Below are 22,562 nucleotides of genomic sequence, written 5' to 3'. Positions count from 1 at the left end.
CATTTTATTTATTAAAAAAATACAAAACCAGTATTTCGCTATTTCGTTTGATTATAAACTATAATTATTATAATTAAGAAGTATTGCTACTGTTAGATTTTGGGGAATCGTTTGAATGATCAATATTTCGTTCATCCACTAGTTGCATGTCGCTGTCTAACGAATTCAAATTTTTCTCTTCAGTGGATGTATTTCGTATTGGTTTCAGTTTGTGGTTTTCAGTGCGCGAAGTAGATGGCACAGCTTCAGTATCACTGTACTGCACATGAGGCTTACGTCTTTTCCCATATTTCTTTATTTTCTTACTAATTTCTTGAAAATTAGTAGTACTGTGTTGCTCTTGTATATAATCTTCTACACTTTTCATATCATTTACTTTTTTATAGTCAGTGATATTTTTTTGGGACAGAGATTCTTCACTGTCTCTTTCACTAGCATCTATACTAATATCCATTTCAGATATTTCTTCATTGTAAGAAGCCGGTAGATCATCATCATCTATATCTATTATTTCTGGTGTTTCTTTAATATCAAAGAATTTCTTTGATTTAGAATAACCTTCTTCAGGATCTGTTTTGTCAATACCTGAATCTATAGAAATTCTGTTTTCTAGTGGCCAAATGAATTCTTTTGAATCATTATCTTTACTAGGACCCGGCATATCGTCTTCTAACTGAGTGGGTTGGTCAACATGAATTGTGGATGTTTCTTCACTATATTTAAATGTTGTATCAAGATCATCTTGCAAATTATTTAAATCTTGAACTTGTCCACCCATACCGTCGTCTCCTCCACTATCACTGGAAGAATCTTCAACGTTTTGTCGAAGATATTTGTAAATGGACCTTTTGCTTTTGGGAAAGTGATTAAGAAGATCTTCCCAATCTTTAAGATATAGAGTAAGTACTTGTGATTTCCTGACTGTTTTATAAGAATGTTTGAATGGGAGGTCTTGGACTAGACCTTGCAGCTGAAAATTTGAGATAAAAATCATATATATTCATAATTTTTTTTCAATAATAAGAAATTTACATTGTAATCTAAATTTCGTTACCTTTTGTAACTTATAAAGAACCCAATACACAAAAGATTACATATCTAACTAGTACCAATATTTTTTTATATCCGTGCCTAAAATATGTGTTCCATTCAAACATATGTAGATTACTTACTAAACAGCTTTTATACTAAAATTTCAAATACCTCTCCAAAGAATTGACCAGAATAATAAGAACGAGTCGTGATAGAATTTTCACAACTTTCTTTTACCCTCCCGACGTGCACTATATACATAGAGCCAGTGATTTCATTCTCTTTTACAACGAACATGTCTGCAACATCAGTAAGTACAAATAGCATAGTGGAAGCCAGTCTTGGCATAGGGGCACAGGTGTGCGACTGTAAATGCGACAGGTTCTGGCTTCGATTTCCACTCGAGGAAATTTAATATTTATTTTTATTACTTCACATTTTCACTTCCTAGCTTTGGTAATGAAAACTTAACAACGGAAGTTTCCTAATGGTAACGGAGTATCTAAACACTAAGTTCCCAGGTACTATCTACCTACTTGCTGCTTACTGCGGGCTATTTTATATTTTTTTCTATTTTACAACAGTTTGAAGTTGGATTCCACCATTGTGTACGATATATTTAAATATTTGATTAAAATAGATAACCGGGGGTACGTGAGACACCTAAAGAACTAAGCGTATAATACTATGACAAAATGAAAATATATTAACGACAATAAGTATTTACCTTTATCATATGTGTGTAACTGTAGATAAACCACCAACTGCCGTAGAAACGCAGGCTCGCAACATTTAAACAACTGGTGCTGAAAATAGAAAATGCAATAATATTATATAATAATAATATTTTAACATTATCAAATATAACAGCACAAAAGACAAACAATAAAATAACATAAAATCATTTCTCACATCAGCAAGATGTCTTAAGTATGCGGCGGCCATGACATTTATCTTGAGGCAATTGGGAGCGGTCTTCAAGAAGTACGGCACCTGGAGCCCGCGCGTCTCCCTCCACAGGTGCACCGAATATTTGTTCACTAGATTACATAGAACTTGCGATACGCGATTGTTTTTTAAGTATTCCTTTGGGAGAGACATTTTTATTAGGTATCTGTCGTGTAGCTATAGAAATTTTAGGGATCCGTACCTCTACAGGAGGAGTTCCGTACCCTTATAGGGTCACTTTGTGGGACGTCTGTCCGTCTGTCAAGACCATTTATCTCTCTGAAATTAATATTAAATATTCAGATCTATGGTCACTTAAAGTACAGAAAAAATCGAGCTTTTAAGTCAAGGGAATCAAGAGATATATGGGAATCAATTTTGGTGCGTTTTGTATGAAAAACGCCACGTAATGACCCTTATGAACTTTGTTAAAATTAACACTTCTATGTTACCGTTACTTTTTAATTTACAAAATTATCACAGCTCACATTCCTATTTGGACAAAAATACTATAATAAGAAATCTATTATTTCTATGCATTAAATAACATGCAATATAATAGCTTATATTAATAATACTTAAATTACATATAATCATTAACCATAAATAACACGTCTTGATCACAAATCGCCATATAAATCTTTTCTGTGAATAAATCACCGTTATTAGTCAGTCGCTCATATAATTGATGCATTTAAATGCTATTTTAGTTTCTTTACAAGTGTATGATAAATGAAATGAAATTATTATTTTGGCACAATACTTATTAATTAGAAACTAAGGCCAGGCGACGCAGGGACATAAGCGAGCGATTGTAAACGCAACAGATCGTGAGTTCGATTCTCACTGGAGGAAATTAAATATTAAATATTTTCATTTCATGGCGGGGCATAGCGAGGCCTTGAGTTCCGTTATCTAACACGCTATGCCTCAAGATTTCGGCGGAAAGTGGAGAACGGAAGTGTCCAAATTGGGATCTTGGGTCTTACCTCTGCCTACCCTGTTATGTGCGGGACACAGCGTAAAGGTAAATAAAAGTAGAGATTTAAAAAAATAAAATTAATACATTACACATATGAAAAAAAAAATACAATCATTAAGTCTTTTTGTAGTTTATATATATTTTGGTTGAATAGGTTTTGGTGTATTAACACATCAAATTGATTGATTGTAGGTATTCGTATTGCAGTGCCAACGGTTTACTTTCATTTGACTGACAACACTGACATTTTATGTTAATTAGCAACCCGAGAGTGCTTGTAAACGTATTATTTATTTCTGGTGGTAATATAAATAAAGCTTTTGTAGTAAAATAATAATAAATGACTACTATAATTTATTATTTTATATTATACACATGTAGCACTTTTAGAATGAATGTGACACTTACATCTGCTTTTGATTTTGCTAAGAATTGACAGGAAATCAGCTATTTAATAGGCTATGGTATTCTTGTGTCTATCATGATTTATTTTTTTGCTGTATTCGGCATGTATCACGGTAGGCAGTGGGGATCAAGTGGTAATCCCCACGACAACAGTGACAGTAAAAGTCAGAATCTGAACCCTGCGCCACGACAGCCTTCTTAAACATACATCACCATTCATCAATTCACTACCAATCCCATACAATCTACAATTCAGTTATAATTGATCTTTGATCTTTTGCAAGCGTGCATTGAATGGCGGACCTAGTTGGCACCGCTCCCGAGTCCCGACCAGCATCAGACATTATACAAATAATTTTACATTCAATTGTATTAACTCCAGGTGACAGAGCGCTAATGGGCCGGCGAGAGATGTCAACGACGCATACTGTGCTATCATACGAGATGAATTGTGGTGACGTGGGGTTTTTAGTTCTAATATATTACCTGTTGATCTGATTTGTTATGGTTACCGATTCAATTGTTTCTAATAAGACGTGACATAACGGTTTTTAAAATTACGGAAAATTGAGACCTTTAAATTAATTAATTACAAATAAATTAATCTAGTAAACATAATATAAGAAGAAATGTTTGATTATTAATATTTACCTGTAACTCAAGATAGTTGGAATAGAAGTAGAAGTTCCTATAAGATTGGTACTGGATTATGTTGGAGAGCTCTCCCACGTACACCATGTACATCATTGTGGATATCATTTGTAGTAGCGATACGAATATTACCTGTATTACAATTTTTGTTTAGCTTCGCGATATGTCCCGCACATAGCAGGTACAGGGAAACTAGTGTTAAAACACTTCGTTCCCTATTAAGATACTCCCATTCCTCACTTTCCGCCGAATTTTTAAGGCATCGCGTGCTTAGTGTCTTAATTTGACATCGCGAGGAAATAAATTAGAATAGTCATTATTACATTCCTCTAAATGGGAATTGGAGACATACACTCATGCTCCTGCACCATGGCTGTCCCAAAAGAAAATACATTTTCTATATTATATACATAAACAAAAATTAGTGGGTAATAAGTTACACTAATTGTAGTCTAATGATTTTATTAAGTAAAGTAGACGTGGACGGATACCTCTTCCAAGAGGTGGCCGATATTGTAGGGCGAGGAGCAGTGCCTAGAACTTGTGATACAAGTATACGCTTGAAGCAGCCCGCTTTGTAATGCACATTTTAGAAGTTGTATTTTATAGTACTAAACTAAAGTATGCTTAGACTTAGTTTAGTACATTTTATAGTACGTACTAAAGTAAGTCTAAGCTAACATTTGTAGAATTACCTCAGATTGTTTCTTAGGTAAAATATCACCAACGCCGTTTTGTGTGAACGTCGTCATTACGAAATACAACGAACAAATGTAATAGTTGTTACACCAGGGCCTTCCATCATCTGTAATCAACAATTTCGTTTTTATATTCTTGTTTCTTCTGAGAGGAAATGGTTTACATCCTCTTTTCTTTAGTTTTACTTGTATATAGGTAAAATAAAATATATATTATTTTAGCTGACCGGAGAAATCACTTGATTTTAATTTTAATTTTATTGAATTGCTTGTCGCTAATAAGCGCTAATATATAGAAACAGTTAAGGACAAACATTTTTAAGTTTACTGGTTCAAATTTCGTTGACTTAATATTGGACAACAGCAAAATTAAAACATATTTCTTATATGTTCAATTTAATTATTTATCTGCATGCATAATAAAGAAATAATCTTCCTAAATAAACATGTCAGACCTCAATATTGAATACGGACTAGAATATAAGTACAGTACAAGTAAGTAAGTACAGTACAGTACACCATTAAATAAACGATTTATATAAAATGTACCAGTCTTGTACCAGTTGGGGCGCAGGAGCACAAGGGTTCTATTTCCACCAGGGGAAATAAAATATTTAATATTTTCATTTCCTGGCTCTGGTAACGAGGCAAAGCACGGCGTGAGCCCACACTCAACACGCAATGCGTCTAGAATTGGGAGGAAAGTGTGGAGCGGAGTGTCTGTCTTAGCACTAGGTTCACAAGTTTACTCTGTCTACCTTACATCAATAAGAGAAAACATACCTCCACATAAATACAAAAATTGTAAATAACGGTTACAACCTTTATAAATCCAAGAAGATTTAGGCTCCATTTTCTCCTCTATGACACCCAAGAAGTACCAGAAGCAAGTGCATACGTGCACGGAGATGGTGAACCAGATGAGCACACTGCACGTTGTGATGAGGGTCAGGTTGACGGAGATACGCTCGTGGTGGCGTTTAAGACACTTGTATATTGTTACCTATGACAGTTTTTTTTGTTATATCACTGTAACAAAACACTAAATTCCCGATTTCACCCCTTTATTTACTTTTCTAATATTTTACAGCTATTGTCCTTTGGAAAATGAAATCCAGCCCTAATCTTTGTTTCACCGAATCAGGGAAATGGGGTTTCTGCGAATATAAGTTTCTCCAAATTAGACTCACAGAACTCATGTAACTCATAATTATGTCCACTACGCTAAGAGAACTGAAATTCGACCGGTTTTTCTTCTCCTATAGAGTACGAGAGGCAAGCGCACACGTGCATGATGGTGCCTATGCGATGCACTATTATGAAGTTGAGGGAATCGGACAGACAAGGTCGTGATGGCGTTTGTTGCCCTTAAGAGAATTTAATACTATTTTATCTTTAGAATTAATGTTAAGCGTTAAAACATTTCGTTCTCTTCTTTCCAAACAATTTCAATGTATCGTCTTTAGAAAATTCTACGCCATTGTCTCATCAGATCGGAAAAAGAAACTTTAATAACTAAATAAATATTCTCCCAAATAGGAATTAAACCTTTAAACACCACATAACAGGTTACCAGGTTCTCTCTGCCTACCCTGCCACCTCCCTCTCCCTTTCGGGATACACCGTAAAATTACGCGAAAACAATTTAAAAATTACTGTAGGCAAATACTTACGATCCTGAAAAATCTATTAAGTCTCAGCAACGCAAACGTGGAGCCACGGTTTTTCTGGTCCAAAAGACAAAATAGTTCAATTGGAATAAACGATATAAAATCGTACTTAAATTCTTGTTTGAAATAACTAAAATCAAAAATAATTTAATAATTATTTATATTTTATTTGTGTTCACATTGTGACATAATTAGTGTTGCACAGCCGCTGTGTGAACAAGTTGTGTCAAAGTATCTAATTCGAAAGTTTTCAAACAATGACACTAACACACGACACGATCCTCGAGTTTACGTGTTAACAGCTACTCAAAGAAAATTCCAGATTTATTGTGTAGAACAAATGTAAACAGTACATACATACATATATATTTTTTATATTATACATACAGTTAAGCTAAAAAAAAAACAATAATATCAAACTTACTGATTACGAATATTAATAAAAGATTGCTTCACATCCTCATCAAACGTTTCAATCAATCTCGGTATAAAGTATTGTATGAGAAACTTCCAGAAAAAACAAAAATCGAGTAAATACAGTCCCATTATCAATATTGGCCTGTTGTCTACGAATCCCGCGTTGTAAACGTCTCCGTAAATAGAAAGGCAACAAATTATTATTAAATATATCCTAACTAATGATTGTTTTATTTGAAAACTTGTTGAGGTGACATGCGCCGGTATATATATGACAGATTGTTCTCGAAGGCTGTAGCTTATGAATGGATTTATAGCGTTGATGTAGTGCTGAAAAAAATCAAGTCAATTAGTCAATTGTGTGTATTTTCATTAAACCACATTTCATACTTCTAGGGCACTTGTGAATCTCACAATAAATAACACATTCAGGTAGAACCTTTTACATAAAGGTTCTACATCTTTATCTAGTGCTCTACTTATACTACTACTTATCTATGATATAATGCAGTAGAATAAGTGTGATATAATCTAAACTAAGTACTTATATTTACATTATTAAATCATAATTAAGAATGCCCTAATCTAAATAACTTATTTCATAACATAAAATTATTATTTTTGTACGTCGATGGATCTTTTTACATTTTCCTAGATGTAAATAATTCACACAATTAAGTTGTATAATTGGAACTCAAAATCATCTTGTAGTGTAAGTATATATAGAATATTTATTAAACAAAATACACTACCGTCTACTATAGACAGTAAAAAAAAACAAACCTCATTATTAGGTCGATACGTAGTCAAAAGCTTGGCAACAGCTGGAAAATCACTTATGATACTGAAGAAGGCTTGCGAGTTTATTTGTAACAGATGCACTTGACTGGACGACGTCATTGATACAGGACAGCGGATCGAGGATGGCCCTTCTAAGTTGCCGAATATACTAAAACAAAATATGAAAAATTCTTAAAATACTTGTGGATTACGCTAAATATTTTTGTATTATATTATTAGTTAGAGTACAGCGAACAATGTTAAATATATTTAGGAAAAATAAAATTATTAATTATTATTAAATCAAAAATTTTAGAGATCCGATATAATAGCACGAGAAAAAAGTCAAACTCATAAATCCTCATGGATGATGAATATATCTCTACCTTAACATTGTAAGTAAGTAGACTTTACTTTTCGCAAAACATAATTTGTACGATTAAAATGGCAAGACTATCAAGGCCGAACACTTTGTAAATAAATAATATTATTTTAAAAATGGTTAAAATTGGGCTCTTTTTATTGAAAGAATAATGTCGGAAATCATTAAAATCTCCAAATAAGCTCTTCGAGCCGATAATAATAAAATAAGCAATGGAAAGAAACCAACCTTCCTTTGGTAAGTGTAACTCTTTCCTTTATTCTGGGGTCAGCCACTTCAATGCACCCTTGGTCAACGAAGTATATATCGGAGATGACGTCATCAACGTCAATCACTGTTGTGTTCTTTAAGAAATAAAAGCTACGGACCCCTCGTCCAATTATACGTAAAAGAGATATATCGCATTCGTCGAGAATTGGACACTATTTATAAGAAAATTTAAATATGAAGTTTTATTGACGGTTAATAAATTAACTAAGCTGCATAACCAGATTGGCAGATATGCAAGTGACAAAATACTCTATTCTCCACCATGGGCTAGTGGGCGTTAGAATGTAACCGATAACTTTGAGTTCGTCACTTAGAAAAATTATTTATTTTTATTCGACTATTCTATCTACCAAGTAGGAAAAGATTTAGGCAGGGCGCGGCTGGACCCTCACGGTATGTACCGTATGAGTATGAGTATAAACCTCAAAAATATTCAAAAAGAGAGTGGACAATCGTTATTTTTTGTACAAATTTAAACGTTAATATTAACGTTGCCAAGATATTTCAAGTTTTCTTCCTTTTTATAATAAGTAATATTCCAAATAAGAGTTTTTTCTCTATTTTTATATAAATTATATAATACTAGACAATACGTTAAAAAATAATGATTTATAAGATTACTGTTATTATATTTATTATCTTTACATATGTATTTTTTTAAGTTTAAAGATTAGTAAATAATTACCTTTGTAAATGTTGGCCCATAAATATGCAAAATAGCGTCAGTTCTCAAAGTAATTTGATCACATAGTTTCAGTACGTTTCTGTAATCTATTCCACCTGTTTTGTCCCAACTAAACTTATAATATTCCAAGACTTGCCTTGAAAACAAACAATAAAATATAGAAATTAACTTAAAATCCAAATCATTATTTTTTCTTCAGCTACACGATTGTTTTGCATATAGAAAGTAGTTCAACTAAAAGGAGCTTTTAGGCAGTCCAGGCTCATTTTCTGGTCCAATTTTTAAGTAACATATTAAAAGACAGTTCTCAACGCCGCGCTTTGTCTTAACCGGTAAAGAAAAAAATAGAATATATACTATACTTATTGCTTACTTTTGTAGCTGCACGACAATATTCTCGCGTTTCATAAAATTAGCTATGTCCTTCATATGCTCCTGGAAGGAGGCTAAATCTTTATTCACATTGGCCCGTATACTTATTATTCGCACAGAAAAGTATGCAGTTATCATGGCACCTACAAATATCACTTTTTATTTTATATTCATTTATTTATCTATTAATTTTATTTGATAAGGGCACTCGTGGCACAAATTGTGACTATAAACGGGAATGGTTGTGGTTTTGATTCCAACACGAGAAAATAAAATGTTTATCTACATTTATATTTCGATTTCGGTGTCGAGGCAAAGCACGGCGTTGACTTCTGCCACTCAAGACGCATTGTCTCCAGAATTCTTTAGTGTCTTAATAGGACCGGAGTATCTTAACACTAGGTTCCAAGGTTCCCCCTGCGTACACGCTATGCAGCGTGAAGCTAAAAAAATAATAAATTAGGTAAAATAGAAAACAAAGGAACGTATTACTAAATTAGTTAAATAAAAGAACATGAGAACAATTAAACTCAAATAACTAACCAATAAGCATGCCGGCGATGAGCACTTGCATAATATTCAAATTAGTGGGTTTAAAGCTGCCGAAGCCAGTCGTGGTGGTTTCGTAGACCACCCAGAAATAGCACGCCAAGTGCAAGTTCCATGGAGACTCAGTTATGTTGAAACGAACTAAATATATTTAAAAACTCAATTTTAATTCTATTAAAAAACAATCAGCTTCAAGCTGTTTCGCGCACACAGCAGGGTAGGCAAAGGAAACCTAGTAGGACACTCCCTTTCCCACTTTCCGCTAGATTTTTCAAATAAACAAGAATAAAATAAAAAAATCTATGCTTTCCATCTAATTTATTAAATTATTAGTGACATTTAAATCTACGAGTATAACAAACCTATAAGAACCATTAAAACCAATAAGAATAAATCGTAATTTACTACCAAATTAAAACATTCGAAATACCTACACTTTTTTAAACAAATAAAAAAAATACCTACAACTAGATTGAAACAGATCTATCCAGGAGCCGCCTTCATCTTTTAAAGGGACTATATAGTAAGTGTAGTCCACTATCGAATAGTACAATTCCACGGAGTAGAACACCACGAAACATGTCAAGACGTTCAACAATGCTAAAAATATTGGTGTGGCTTTCATTCTAGAAAAAAAATAAGAAAATAGTTTTCTTTTTAATTTACAGATTTTAAGCAGTTATATTATAGCACGGTAGTGGAACCTTGTGTTAATAGTTAATACACTCCGTTCTCAATGCACTGCCCAATTTTCAAGACAGATGAATGGCGGAATCCAACGCCGCGCGTTGTAGAACTTCTCAATAAGCAAACAACGGAGAATTGCGTCATTAACTCATTGATTACTAATTCTACTATAATTAAACATAGATATATATAGTTTAAACGAAGAAAGAGATATTTTACACTAGCAACAAGTCTCTGCGCACGTGTCCACTCAGACTCCCAAGGGCACTCGGTATTCTGTACAGCTGTATCAGTCTGTTCAACATAAGAAACTGTCTCATGGACGACTCCCTGTATTGTCCAACTGTAGCATATAAGAAGGCTTGCATGTAAAATTATCATTTAGTATGTAAAATAAATTATTTTTTTAGCTTCACAGTTTATACCGCACATAGCAAGTAAGTAGAGGGAACTTGAGAACTTAATGTTAAGACACTCCGTTCCCACTAAGTCACTTTCGTTTCCCATTTTCCGGCGAATTCTAGAGGCATGCGACGCTTTACCAGAGCGCGAAATAAAAATATTAAATGCTTTATGCTTTATGCTATGCTTTAACAATTATTACAATGATAATTTCTACTAAATAGATGAACAATAATAACATCACTGACTGTATACATACATAAATAAGAAATAAATAGATTTATAATTTTACGTAATGATTCCTTCCAAGAAGTTTCCAGTCGTTCGAAAGGCAAACATGCGAAGAGATCAATCAAGAAGGCACCCTTTATATAGTGAGCCGCACTGCTCGCCGAGTGGTACACGTATATCCCTTTGTCATTGTAGTAACCTACTAGCATTCTTTGTAATCTGTTTAAAATATGTCATGTTTCAGATATGTACATTATATAATTGTTTTATTTAAAAATTCATACAAAGCATATATTTTAGAGCTTTAGTAGCTTTAAAAAAATACTAACATATCAAAATAAGCAGCGCAATCCAGCAATATTCCCAGGATGCGCAACATTGGGAACTGTCTGACGATGTACGTGTAGCTCGGGAACAGCGTGGCGGAGAGCAGCGCGCACACGGCCCGCCCCCACTCGCACTTCAATATGTAGCTACAGTCGGGCCGGATCGTGAAACGGGGGAATATGTATCTAAATATACGGATATTTTGTAGAAAAAGTATGTACTTTTAGATATTATACAAGTATGCAGAACAAATTCACCATTATATAAATTGTCTTACCTTAAAATAGAAAACACACCGAGCCTATGAAATGGTTGCAGAAACGCGTTATCTTTTTCAAACTTCCTCGGCAACCTAAACTTATCTCTGTTGGGTGTGGGCTCTGGGGGGAAGTACGTGAGGAAAGGCTCTCGAGGATTTTGGAGTGTGCTGTATTGCTATGTACAGTATAGCTATATATTAGTGTCTATTTAAATGTAGTTACACTAATATTTATATTTACTTCGAAGGGAGAGAATTTTAAGAAGGTCTAAAATTAAACTTAAAGTTACTAATAAACATGTATACATCATAGATTTTACATTTTTTAAAAAGTAGAATATGACTTTATCTACATGCTATACTTAATAATGTAAAACTGTAATTAAACATAAATGGAAATAAAACTCACAGGTTGTTCCTTGCAGTACTCTATCGCGTCTCTTATTTGCGGAATATCAATCGCATTCAACAAATATTTGCGTGATATAGAGAGCACCTCTACGTGTGTCACTGTACGCACTGTGTAGAAAGCTGGTAGACCTATGGCATATAAGATTTCTTTAAGCTTATACTCTGCGCATAGCAGTGACAAGACACTACTTTTCTATTAAGACACTTCCAATCTCGACTTTGTGTTGAGTGGAAAAACTCAAGTGGGAATCGAGCCCACAACCGTCTCGTTTACAATCGCGCTCTTGTGTCCCTGCGCTACGACGGCTTCAGATAACATTTAAGACTGTTCAATTACCGAGTTGGAATTTGATTTCTATGTCGTAAGTTTCAAATAAAATTAATTCAATATTCTTGATCTCAAAATTAATTGATTTAAATATTACTATAGTTTCGTATGAAATATTTTAAAATTATTTTAATTCATGACAAAATAATAGTATAAAAAATGATTCATTTCATAAAAAATAATAAATGACTTACGCAGCAAACATTCTATAACGCCAAAGTGATTTCTAACATGCAGCTCGCTGACCACATCTTTAGTATCAGGACTTATGATCTGAGAAATATGTATTATCTTAAAATATTTTATCTAGTCCAAGTCGCATCCTCATAATGAAATGTCACTGATTAAAAGGTACGGAACCCTAAAAAAGAGTATACTGTTCAGCACGTACATAATAAACAGAATCGTAACAAAAACTAACCTCGCATATTCCTCTCTTAATTACATACATCTCGTTGCTCATATCACCAGTGTTCAGTAATATCTCGTTAGGTGACGAGCAGAACAGCTTAGCTTTTGAGGATATGGTTTTCAAATCTTCTTTATGTAATAACTGCAATTTATAAAGTTATAAGTTGTAGCTTCAAAAACGCCTAAAAACAAACAAGAAAATTTGAATAAAATAATAAAAGATTAAATAAAAATTAGAATAATAAAAAAAATATTACATCTCGTGTCGCCTACATAATCAAGCATATCTTCATAATATCTACATATCTTTAGGAAAAATATCTACATATCAACATATCTACATATCTTTAGGAAAAAATATAGAATAAGTGTACTGAGTAGATATAGTGCGCAACGAATATTAGTTAAGTTAGTTTTTCATTTCCGCGCTGTGGTAACGAGGCATATCGAGGCGTAGAGTTCCGCCACTCAACTCTCAATGCTTCTAGAATTTGGCGAAATATGTGTGGAACGGAAGTCTGAATGGGAATAGTGTCTTAACACTAGGGTCCCTTCTCTACCTCTGCTCCCTCTGTGCGGGATACAGCGTAAAGCTAAAAAAAGAATATTAGTGCGAGCGTTTAATATGCTTTCACTCAACGTACCTTCATAAACGGAATGCTAAGTATGTATTTGCTCCTTTGCCTGGTAACAATGTCCTGGTACACGTGAGATGGTAGATCATAAAATATGGAATTTTCCGTGTTTGTGATGGAATATGCCTATATTAGAAAATATTCAAATATCTGTCTAGTTGCTAATAAGCGTGTCCCAAGCATAGTTTTGGTTCTTTTTATTATTTAACAATTCATAGGGCAATACTAACCTTATCGGTATACCAGCGTAGTTGCAAATATTCTATAAAACGCTGTCGCAGGATCAAATCCATGTTGTTCCTTATGAGGAAACCAGTCACATTCTCTATACACGCGTCAAAGTCTTCTCTGCAGTAGTGAAATAAAATTATTTAAATTAACTTTACTCCAAATAGTATAATCACATTAATATAATAAAAATTAAATTAAATTCTTTATCCTATTGCGACACAAACTTTCTTTATTCTAGTTTCAAGACGTTTAGTTGGGATATCATGTCAGTAGGAGATTTACGGGAACAATTTTAGAAAACTCTCAGTCTTAATAAAAGAAAATAATGACCGACAGAGTGAGTTATCACTATATACATTATATCACTACACTAATTGTACCTTACGAGATGTATCAAAAATTATTTATTGCCTTAGCGCTGTGGTCACCATGATGGTGGCCGAATAGACGGCTTCTATGAAAATGTATAGCACGATACAAATCTCCATCACGAACATGGTGTAGAGGACGTTGTTCCAATTCTCTATACCCCACGCCTCCAAGTGGGCTGAAATGGTTTTATCAATATATAAATAAATATGTGCAAGAATTAAGTAAGCAGGTATAAGCTGCAGCAGGTATAAGTGGTATAGCCACTCAGGGGACTAGGATCTATCTCTACTGTACTAGAAATATGTATCTGCTTTCTTTCTTACTTCAAGGAGACGCAAATGTAATTAAAAGTGACCTTTTCATGGAGATTGCGATCCTTGATCCATAAAAATAGTTTTCGAATCAACCATGATATACATACTATAGGGTAGTATGTATGTAATATGTATGTCATCATATTATATGATATATATTTTTTTAATAATTGACGTAGACGTTAAGTTTTTCTATCTTTATTAATTTAAATAAAATTAATTTCACTCATTATTAGTTGTATAAATTTTAAAAAATCAAAGTAATACTAACAGGTGAATGTTATCATAGATATAGCCCAGTAGAGTCCAAACGTGAGTGTATTGTACACAGTGGTATTGTCCAGAGGTTTTTGCTCCCAGTACGGAGACTGGGTAAAATTGGAGACTGAACAATAGCCAAAGCTATAAGAATTAAATTTATTTGAAAGAAAGTTATTTAAGTACTTAATTGTCATAATGATTGTGGGTCTAAGTCTTATTTAAGAAATACAAAATAAACTTTCTAGGAAAAGAAAAGAAATAGAGTACCTAATGGAAAAAGAATAATTTTAATCAATTTCATATATATTTCTATTCATACCTAAATGCGAGACTTCACTTCGCTCGATTTATTTTATTATTAACACAAAGAATATGAATGACAATATAAACATATTATTATTAACTTAGCAAGCAATAAAGTTAGTTTAGTTTCGCATACTGTTCCTCGAATGTTTGCTCATAATCGTTTAGGTACTGTAGAATAGTATAAAATAACAAAACGTTAGAATTCACTTTCTGAAGCTTTGTTCTTATATATGTTTACAAAATAAATTAACAAAATTGATTGGTATAATTGAGTTTTGTAGTCATAAGTTCGATTCCCACTTAAGACGAAGAAATAAATATTTTGACATTTACATTTACATTTAATTGAAATGAAAGAAATCAATACACTCACTAAAATACGTTATTAACTTAATAAATACTATAAATAAAAAACAAAGTAAAATACGCGGCTACATTGATCGCCATATACACACATAAAAAGTAAAATTAATTACTTATGTAATAATTAATGTTATTTAAAATACTGAAATGTATACTTATGTTCAGTGCGCCCGGTATGTCGTGGCTTTCTGAAGCTTAAAAAAACACAAAGGTGATAAAAAATTCCCAACACTACACGGGGTCACTACTCATCGACCGTACTGTAATATAAGGATGTACACATAATACGTACTGAAAACACATAAATCCTTGTTGCAACGCCGCTAACAAATAGCAAGCGAGAAGCATTAGGAGCGAATACGACAAAAATCTCAGTACATTGCTGTGATACACACACTCCTCTTCCATTGATTTGAGGACTCTGAAAACCTGGTAAATTAATTGATAAATTATATATAATTATCAATCATTATTGTTATCAAAACACAGACAGGAAAACGAACACAAACGGACGGACGGAAAGCGCAGTCTTAGTAATAGGGTGCCGATTAACCCTTTGGGTACAGAACCCTAATAAGAAAATAAAACAGAGAGATTGTTCACCAATACACAGACACAACAAACACCAACCTTGGGTAATCTCAAAAGCTTATTCAGTCCGGCAAAGTGTCCATTATGTATGAATTCAAATATAGGTAAGGTGCCGATGACGTCCAGCACGAACCACTTGTCGCGCGCCTGCTGCGACGACGTCTGAGCGAACGTTATGGGCACACCTTCGAAATATATTGTAAATTGTATTGCAGTATATTACAATGGCTTGCTTGTTTTCTTTTTTTTATCTCCTCAGTCGGTGGAATAAATTATTAGTTAATAATATTTTCATTTCTTCCCTCTAGTATCAAGGTAATAGCGCGGCGTTGAGCTTCGCATCTCAACACACAATGCCTCGAAAATTCAGTAAAAAAGTAATAATATATACTGACAAATTAATATGCATAACTGTTATTCACAAAAATGGCTAATAAATCAATTAAATAATTAATTAATGTCGATCTGTAAAAAACACACGACGAGGGCAATATTGGCAAATGTGTCATTTCACCAAAGTCCATATTATACAAGAATATACCATAAACCATAGTATATATATTATTGACTAGCGGACGCGCGCAGCTTCGCTTGCGTATTTAAGGGTGAATTCTAATAACCCATGAAACATTTTTAAGAGTCAATGAAATATTTTTAAGAGTCTAAATTTAAAATTTTATAAAAATCGGTGGCGATTTAAAGATTTTTCCATACAAACTTTCAACCCCTTATTTGCACCCTTAGGGGGTGAATTCTAGAAAACCATGAAACATGTGTTTAATTATATACGTTTAAGAGTCTGAATTTCAAATTTTATAAAAATTGGTGACGATTTAAAAAAAACCTATACAAACTTTCAACCCTTTATTTGCACCGCTAGGGGCAGAATTCTAGAAAACGATGAAACACGTATTCAATTAAATACTTTTAAAAATCTAAATTTCAAATTTTATAAAAATCCGTGCCGATTTAATTTTTTTTCCATACAAACTTTGAACCCCTATTTCACCCCTTAAGGGTTAAAATTTTTGAAAATCCCTTCTTAGTGGATGTCCAGATAACGAAAGAAAACATCTGTCCAATTTTCACGTTTCTACTATCAGCGGTTACGGCTGTGCGTGCGTCTTACCTCAGTCAGTGAGGACAAGTCCTTTTATATATATAGATAGATAATATTAATTGGATATTATTGATAATATTAATTGGATTAGATTTTTGATAATTTCTAAAAAGAAATTAAATTATTAGAAAGAAAACATATGTACCATCTTCAACGTTCGCCCCCGTTGACAAAAAAACAAACAAGTCCAATACGTATACTACTGTCACTACATAGTCGTAGAATCTGAACTCTAGTGGCACGTGTTTCTTATACACTAAAAAGTAGGGGTGAGTCTGAAATATATAGATATATATTAAAACTTAATATAAAAAAATATTATGAGGAGAAGGAATTTTATATCAAGGTATCCCTATTTATTAAATAAATGGAAATAAATAACAATTGTGTAAATGTAAATTCTTAATAAATAAAAGTATGTTTTTATAAAATTAAAACTCTATCGTTAAATTAAAAAGCTACTTACAATACAAACAGTAATAATGAGGCACGTCACAAAAGTGTTCCAGGCAACCTGGAGGGAGGACTCCGGTTGCAAGATACAAGGAAACGTCGGTCTTAGACATATCGCATCGGCTTCATCTGTGAGAGACGCGTCTGCTCTCTAAAAAATTGTATATAAAATATTTTCTTTTATTTAAAAAAGATATTAGTTATTCATTTTCTGTTTTGTTTTATTTTTCTTTTCTTTCTATTACCTAATAATAGCTTCTTATCACATTTTGTTTTCGTTGATTTTAAGTAAGAACATACCCTGAGGTAGCACTACACCACCTAAACCCAACGAATACAATCAAATAAACCATGATTGAAACATGTCTCATTTATATCATATATGTCATTTTTTTACATGGGTTATATAATTCGCACAATAAACACTATTTATCACTAGCCTATCCTACATTAAGAAAAATGCAAAGATCAGGAGTTATACTGACTTTAAAAGATACTCTTTTTATATTCGCTGTTAATTTTACTACTAAAAAACTAAAAGTAACGTAAACCGCACTAACATTCCTCATTATATAACATCCGGCTATTTCAATCATAACATCAGTTTCATCCAGAAGTGGGTTTCCTTCATCGTCTTTTGATTCTTTGAGATGCATTAAATTACGTTTGAAGTGTAAAATACTACTTTTATATCTAAAACATACAAACGTATATATTTTACAAATATATGAAATACTAATGTAAACTGTAATATATGTATAAAGTGAAAAAAAGTATAACTATATTTTTTTCAATGCTTTAATCGATTCAAACAAGGAATTTAGGCGCGTTTTTAGATAACACTCTTAACTCTGAGATTAATCTTGAGAGAGATCTCGAGATGCCTATTTCATGTATAAATTATAATATTTAAATGAAATCGGACTCTCAAGATCGATCTCAGAGTTGAGAATGGTTTATAAATACGGGCATTTTGTGTTAACGTACAATCCGTTCCCCACTTTCCGCCGAATTTTGTAAGTACACTTAAGATATAGATTTAACCTTTTCTCATTTTTCACTATCATAAAAAGTAACGAAATACAAATAACGTATAAACATATTTAATTTTGATTTAAATACATTTATCGTCAACTGTATGAACAAATGATGCAGAAAACATTTTTATCCACTTTTAACTTTAAACTTACTTACTTTACTTTTTCACTGTAGCGCGAATAAAAATGTCGTTTCACTCTTTCGAAATGTTCCTGAAATTATATGTCCGCATATATAAATGTAATTTCAATGTAATTCTAGAAAATTTACTACTTTAGTAACTCCACATAAGAGTCTATCATCTAAATCGCTATATATTTTTTATTTATATTGGTGTCTTGGAAGATATTAAGCTACTTTATATAAAATGTAAAAAAAACAATCACTTCTTTAATTGTGACGTTTCAAACGTGCCAGTTGAGCACAAAATCACTTCGCTAATGTCAGGTTGTGAGAACATATAAAGAAAAGTGATCGGTTAAATACACATACTTCAAACGACCATAAAACCAGCTCCCCCTGTCCATTCTCCCTGCCATATTTGACCACAGTCTTCCACAGTTCCCATACACTAAGTACGTGGGCGGTACAGAAGGTGGCCGCCCTGATCTCCACGTGGGCCCTCCCGCTGCCCGCGGCTGGGCACCCCCCACAAGGAGATAAGATCGTACCACGGATCAATCTTAGCATCGCTGTGCTATCGTCTTCTGCTGTTAGCATCTGGAGAATAATCAGGATTTATCCATCTCTTTTTAAAAGATCCAGTAAACTGGTTTTTTTATTTATAATACAAATAGTTGTTTATTCTCTCTAGTTTTAGAACAAAAAAATATTTATAACAGCTAGATTCTTACTTCAATATCACCATATGCAATGTAAATAATCGAGGATTTCTTTTCATTTCGCTTTATAATTGCATCTCCTGGAATGTAATGGATCGTTTCCATCTTTTTTGCAATTTCTGATAGGAATTGGTATGAGAGGTCTCGTAGAATTCGGCACTTAAATTTTATAAAGATTTTTATAATTTTTATACCGTACTCATAATAAAAACAATACATAAAGAGCATTATATCTATTAATAAGACCCTCAGGGAATCCTTTTTTAAGAATTTGCAATACATTTTTCTTCTGGTTTCTTTTGCTTTGTCTTTTCCACAAAAAAAATGTCTAATCTGTCTAATCTACCTTAAAACAAATACACATATTATAACATATGTACCAAAAAAATCTTTTTAATTACCTTTTGCGTAGCTTTAAAGTATATATCAGTATATATAGTAGCGGTCAGGCACGGAGGAAAAGTTGGCAACAAGGTGGCCGTGGACACAGCGCGCTGCTTGTGCCAGTACATTTTGTAAAACGTTTTCACTTTGTCACGAAGACTTGGCAGAACGTTATATGTTTCCTTAAATTATAGTAAGTTGTTAAATAAATCGATACTAATATAATAAAGCTGAAGAATCTCAGGAACTGCTGATTCGAAGGCAAAAACATTTTTGTATTTTATAGTCAATTTATTGGAGAAGACATCGTTAATCGTTCGATGTAATTGCCGCTGCGGCTCACACTTACTTGGCGGAATTCAACGCTGCTATTTATCTACCAGAACTGACCAGAAATGAAAATAATTTAAATGGAGAAGAATTTCCCCAAGTGGAAATCCAACCTACGATTTTTGCGTTGCGTACTTGTCAAGAAGTTCTGTCTGCATACCCGAACCTAAAAAGAAAACGGAAAACATAATATGTCTTTAATTACCATTTCCTTTATAATAAGCCTGTATCTCGTTCTAAAGGTCTCCTCAGGTCTCATATAAATGCTGATGATGAGAGATAAGGACGCGACCGCCGCGCCCGTCACCATGATGCATCCAGTGAGCATCACCATGAGACAGACTATACGTTCCAAGTCGTTTTTTGGGACAATCGATGGACTAAATATTTTAGTATATATTAATAATAGGTATACACGATTTCGACTTGGTCTATTGTAGACTATTTTTTTTTAATTCTATTTATAGAGTGATTGTTAAAAAAGTTTGTAAAATAATACATAACTAAGTTACTTATTTTAGTCAAATAAATTATAAAAAATACTATAACTTTATATTAAGACAGATATTTTGTACAAAATATAAAATACTGTAAATATATATTATTACCGATATTCTGATATTTGTTTATATATGAGGCCTTCTGACGCCAACCGAGGCACAACCATGTGGCAGTACACACGGCTGGTTATGAGTTCAATTCCCACTCGAGGAAATTAAATATTAGTCATATTTCATTTCCGCGCTCTACTAACGAGGCAAAGTGCGGCGTTGAGTTCCGCCGCTTACCACGCAAAGCCTCCAGAATTCATTGGAAAGTGGAGAACGGAAAACGGGATACAAGAACAATTTTATGCATAATATTATCTCACCCGATAGGCAGAAACATCTTGTTTACAACGTAAACAGAGGTAATAAACTGACGCACGGTGTCTTTTTTGACTATAGATTTATTATCGTCTTCATTATCCTGTTATAGGAGATATAATAAAAGATCATAAATTAAAAAATACATAAAATAATAAATTTTTATGTTATATAAATAATAATTAATAAATAATTCTTAATCATAAAATACCTGAAATAAGGCGTTGACCGAAAACCAAACTATGACCCAAAAAAGGCGGAGGACCAAAAATATATAACTATATTTCAGCGTGGTGCCTAAAACGCTGCTTTGCATATAATTTTTATTCAATGACCCTGTATAAGGATTAAAGAAGTATTACGTATATGAAAATGCTTGGCTTTTCAAATGCAAGTATATCTTAGGTAATTATTGAAGATACTAATGGATCAATCCATATCAATATAAGCAGTTAAATGTATTATAATAGAAAAAAAATACAGTGCTTAAAAACTTCCTAGTATTAAGAGAAATCTGTTGAATCAATGTGTACTAACATAAATAACTGAGAGGACGATGTAGCCGCAGACAGTAACAAAAGGTCTTAACATGTTGCACGGTGCTCTTCTCGAGGATGTAAAACATATAACTTATAATATCCAATAAAAAGCTTACTGAAATAAGAAATTAAATATACGCCTTTAAAGCAACTATATAGGTATTGTCTGTCGCTAGGTCTTTTCATCCGAACTGCAGTGGCATCTTACAGCTTCTTCTATTATCTTCTACTCTAGGTACTAACATGTAAATTGAATCATAATTTAATATAACGGCCTAGGCTCTAATGGAATAAATAATATCTTGATTTGGATTTTGAAGTATCAACAAATATTTAATATTGTTTTCATTAGCAATTCATCGAGCATCTTCCGCGTTGAGTAGAATTGGCAGTAAGAACTTGTTGTTCAGGCACTACAGTCTCTACTTTTCGCCCATTTTAACGAAAACCAATGCTCGACGAATAAAAGTACAGCCTAGTTGGCTTCTATCTTTCGTTTAATGCTTTATGGAACGTAGTGTTAATATATTCCTTTCCATTCAATTGCCATGGCATTACGTGTTGTCTCGTTACCAGAGCGAAGAAATGAAATAATTAATTCACTTGAGCGAGAAAAGAACCCATAACCACGTCGCTGCCACGATGACCCCACCAAATAAAATACTGGCAAATAAATGAAACACTCACACGAAGTACACCAGTCAACACGAACATCATCTGTGTTAACAATCAAGTAATACGCAAGCACTATCACATAAGAGGCGTATATAATATTATACATTATATCGCAGAGGCGGATCCAAGGGTCCGAGTAGCCCAGGGTGATATTGATAATGATAGCTATAAACACCATGATGCAAAATATGGTGTTCCATAGAGAGTCGTCAGGCAGAGAGAGTATGATTTGGTTAATGTACAGCCATGACCATCTTGAACGGTGCTCCTGGAAACAATTTAGTATCCATAAAACCTTGAGGCTAGTTTTGGTGCAGACATGCGCGTTGTAAACGCGACAGGCTG

The 22,562-nt window shown here is 33.2% G+C and overlaps 1 protein-coding gene across 1 annotated transcript; it reads right to left on the bottom strand.

Moving 5' to 3' along the window:
• LOC146541786 (uncharacterized) lies at nt 1–22,395 on the bottom strand. The gene is made up of 37 exons (XM_085195770.1): nt 22,230–22,395; nt 21,215–21,339; nt 21,009–21,106; nt 20,343–20,517; nt 19,825–19,989; nt 19,436–19,582; nt 19,074–19,301; nt 18,738–18,793; nt 18,104–18,236; nt 17,557–17,694; nt 17,236–17,365; nt 16,010–16,155; nt 15,672–15,808; nt 14,721–14,851; nt 14,175–14,310; nt 13,763–13,880; nt 13,542–13,658; nt 12,908–13,039; nt 12,681–12,759; nt 12,157–12,287; nt 11,766–11,923; nt 11,491–11,673; nt 11,223–11,380; nt 10,748–10,871; nt 10,307–10,467; nt 9,836–9,982; nt 9,294–9,435; nt 8,921–9,056; nt 8,194–8,387; nt 7,587–7,752; nt 5,539–5,719; nt 4,714–4,823; nt 4,019–4,150; nt 1,945–2,118; nt 1,760–1,838; nt 1,204–1,331; nt 1–970 (listed from the first exon to the last, which is right to left on the bottom strand). The coding sequence occupies exons 1-37, from the start codon at nt 22,393–22,395 to the stop codon at nt 74–76; spliced, it is 5,958 nt and encodes a 1,985-aa protein (XP_085051896.1). The 3' UTR covers nt 1–73.
• Nucleotides 22,396–22,562: the final 167 nt, after the last annotated feature.

Source organism: Heliconius melpomene, chromosome 1, assembly GCF_056956725.1.
Source record: "Heliconius melpomene rosina isolate 202511_hmr_F chromosome 1, ASM5695672v1, whole genome shotgun sequence".
NCBI classification, from domain to species: Eukaryota; Metazoa; Arthropoda; class Insecta; order Lepidoptera; family Nymphalidae; genus Heliconius; species Heliconius melpomene.
This window is presented reverse-complemented; position numbering and strand designations above follow the sequence as displayed.

Coding starts and splice junctions, on each gene's coding strand:
- LOC146541786 (XM_085195770.1), bottom strand. CDS start 22,395: ATGGTGTTTATAGCTATCATTATCAATATCACCCTGGGCTACTCGGAC. Junction 10,468..10,747: donor CGCAGAGACTTGTTGCTAGT/GTAAAATATCTC, acceptor TTTTTTTTCTAG/AATGAAAGCCACACCAATAT. Junction 2,119..4,018: donor CCAACTATCTTGAGTTACAG/GTAAATATTAAT, acceptor TCTCTCCCAAAG/GAATACTTAAAAAACAATCG.